A 2,457-nucleotide genomic window follows, 5' to 3' on the forward strand; every position below is an offset into this window, starting at 1 on the left:
AAAAAAGGGAACAGGAAGAAGAGGGAGAAGAAGAAGAAGTAGAGGAAGAAGAAGAAGTAGAGGAGGGAGAAGAGGAAGAAGAAGAAGTAGAGGAAGAAGAAGAGGAAGAAGAAGAAGAGGAAAAAGAAGAAAAAAAAGGAGGAAGGATGAGGAGGAGAAGGAGAAGAAGAACAAGAAGAAAAAGAAGATGAAGAAGTAAAAAAGAGGGAAGAGGAAGAGGAGAATAAGAATAAGATGGAGAAAAAGGAAGAGAAGAAGAAGAAAAAGAACAGAAAGGAGAAAAGCCGGGGGATAGAAGGAATAGAAAGAAGAAAGTCAGAAAAAAAGAAGGGAAAGAAGGAAAAAAAAAAGAAAAAAAAAAAAAAAAAGAAAAAAAAGAAAAAAAAAAAAAAAAAAAAAAAAATAAAAGAAGAAGAAGGAGAAGAAGGGGAGGAAAAAGAAGAAGAAGAAAAGAGGAATAATAATAAGAAGTAAAAGAAGAAGAAGTAGGGAAGGAATACGGAATGAAAAGGAAAAAAAAAGCAGAAGAAGGAAGAAGATGAAATAATAAAGTCAGCAACAAGAGGAGGAGGAAGGAGGAAGAACCTCAAGGAAAAAGAATTAAGATAATTGGGGAAAAAATCAGGTTGATTTTGATTAAAATATCAACCACACTTGATATGAAAATCATGCTTTATGAACATCTATAAGTAAGCATTATTTTCACTACAACTAATATATCAATCTACTTCTCAATCTGTCTGTCTACTTGTCTGTCTATTTCTCTTTATTCATGAATAAAAGAAGAGGTTTATTGTTTGGAGATGTACTAGTAATAGTAGTAGTAGAAGTAGTAGTAGTAATTGCAGGTGGGATTGTAGTAATAGTAGTAGTAATTGTGATAAATACAACTGCAGCAACAACAACACCGATAGTAATTATAGTCATGATATATCAAAGACAATGATGATGGTATTAATAACAATGATAGTTACAATGATGATGATAATGATGATGATGATGGTTATGATTATAATGATGGTAAGGGTAATAATGACAATGATAAAAACAAAATAATAGTAATAATAATGATGATAATAATAATGATGATGATGATGGTTATGATGATAATAATGATGATGATGATGGTTATGATTATAATGATGGTAAGGATGATAATGACAATGATAACAACAACAACAACAACAACAACAACAAATAATGATGATAATAATCATGATGATAATAATGATGATAATAATCATGATGATAATAATGATGATAATAATGATGATAATAATGATAATACTAATGATAAGGATAATAATAATGATAATACTAATGATAATGATAATAATAATGATAATAATGATAATGATAATAATAATAGTGATAGTGATAAGAGCTAATAGTGATGATGATATTACTGAGGATAATGATGATAATAATGAAAAGAAAATGATAATAAGGATGACTAAAGACATGATGAATATAATAATGATTAAGGAGTGATAATAAGGACAATGATAATGATAATCGTGATATTAATAACAGCAAAGATAACAATGACTATAATAATAATGATATAAACTAACAACAATGATAATGATAATGATTAGGATAACGATAGTAATAACGACAAAAAATTATATTGATGCTAAAGATAACAGTAAGGATGATGATAATGAAGTTAAAATTATAAGAAATATGATGGGGATATGATTAAAGTAATGATTAAAGTGATAATCATGATGATAATGATAAAAATGGTAGTAATTATAATAAATATGATTATAATGATGAAAATAATGAGGCTACGACAGCTATATGACAAAGATAATAAAAATGATAATGTTGATGATGATGATGATAATAAGAAAAATAAAAACAACAAAAATGATCACACAATTGATGATAGAAAAATGATAACAATGATCATGATAATAATAATGATACTACTACTACTACAACTGATTATAGTAATAATGATAACAGTAATAATAACAACGATAATACCAATAATGATGCGAATAGTATTCTTAGAGATAACGAAGAATCAACGAATCATAACAATAACAACATTAAAAACAAGAACAGGATCAATAACAATAAGTATCACAACGATAAATGAAAAGGTTGATCAAAATAAACACCAAAAACCCATATCCTTGATACTACCTTCAACCAGGCTACACCCCCCACCCCCCACCCCCCACCTCCACCCCCAGGCTATTCATGTAGCCTTATTAGCCAGCCAAATGTCTACCTGAAACAGCTGAAATATCCCTTGACTCCATCACGGGGACATAGTAGGTCAGCTGACCATCAAAGCTGTGTTGCTGCGTCTTATAGTACAAGGAGGAGATTTTGGCTGTGCATCGGAGTGTCATCTCGCCCTTGACAAAATGCTTCCTCGTCACCTCGAACTCCAGGCTGAGGCGGGTCTGCTCGAGGCCCGAATGGTGCTTGACGCTGGCA

General features: G+C 30.6%; 1 protein-coding gene across 1 annotated transcript in view; it reads right to left on the bottom strand.

The window, feature by feature from the left end:
* LOC122245036 (uncharacterized) overlaps positions 1-2,457 on the bottom strand; it is a 79,557-nt gene that overhangs the window by 6,170 nt on the left and 70,930 nt on the right. The window contains exon 7 of the mRNA XM_086552406.1: positions 2,246-2,451. Within this exon, the coding sequence (XP_086408532.1) occupies positions 2,246-2,451 (206 nt within the window). The remainder of the gene's footprint in view (positions 1-2,245; positions 2,452-2,457) is intronic.

This window comes from Penaeus japonicus, unplaced genomic scaffold (genome assembly GCF_977035675.1).
Source record: "Penaeus japonicus unplaced genomic scaffold, GWHDUDI00000001_assembly GWHDUDI00000026, whole genome shotgun sequence".
Taxonomy (NCBI): Eukaryota; Metazoa; Arthropoda; class Malacostraca; order Decapoda; family Penaeidae; genus Penaeus; species Penaeus japonicus.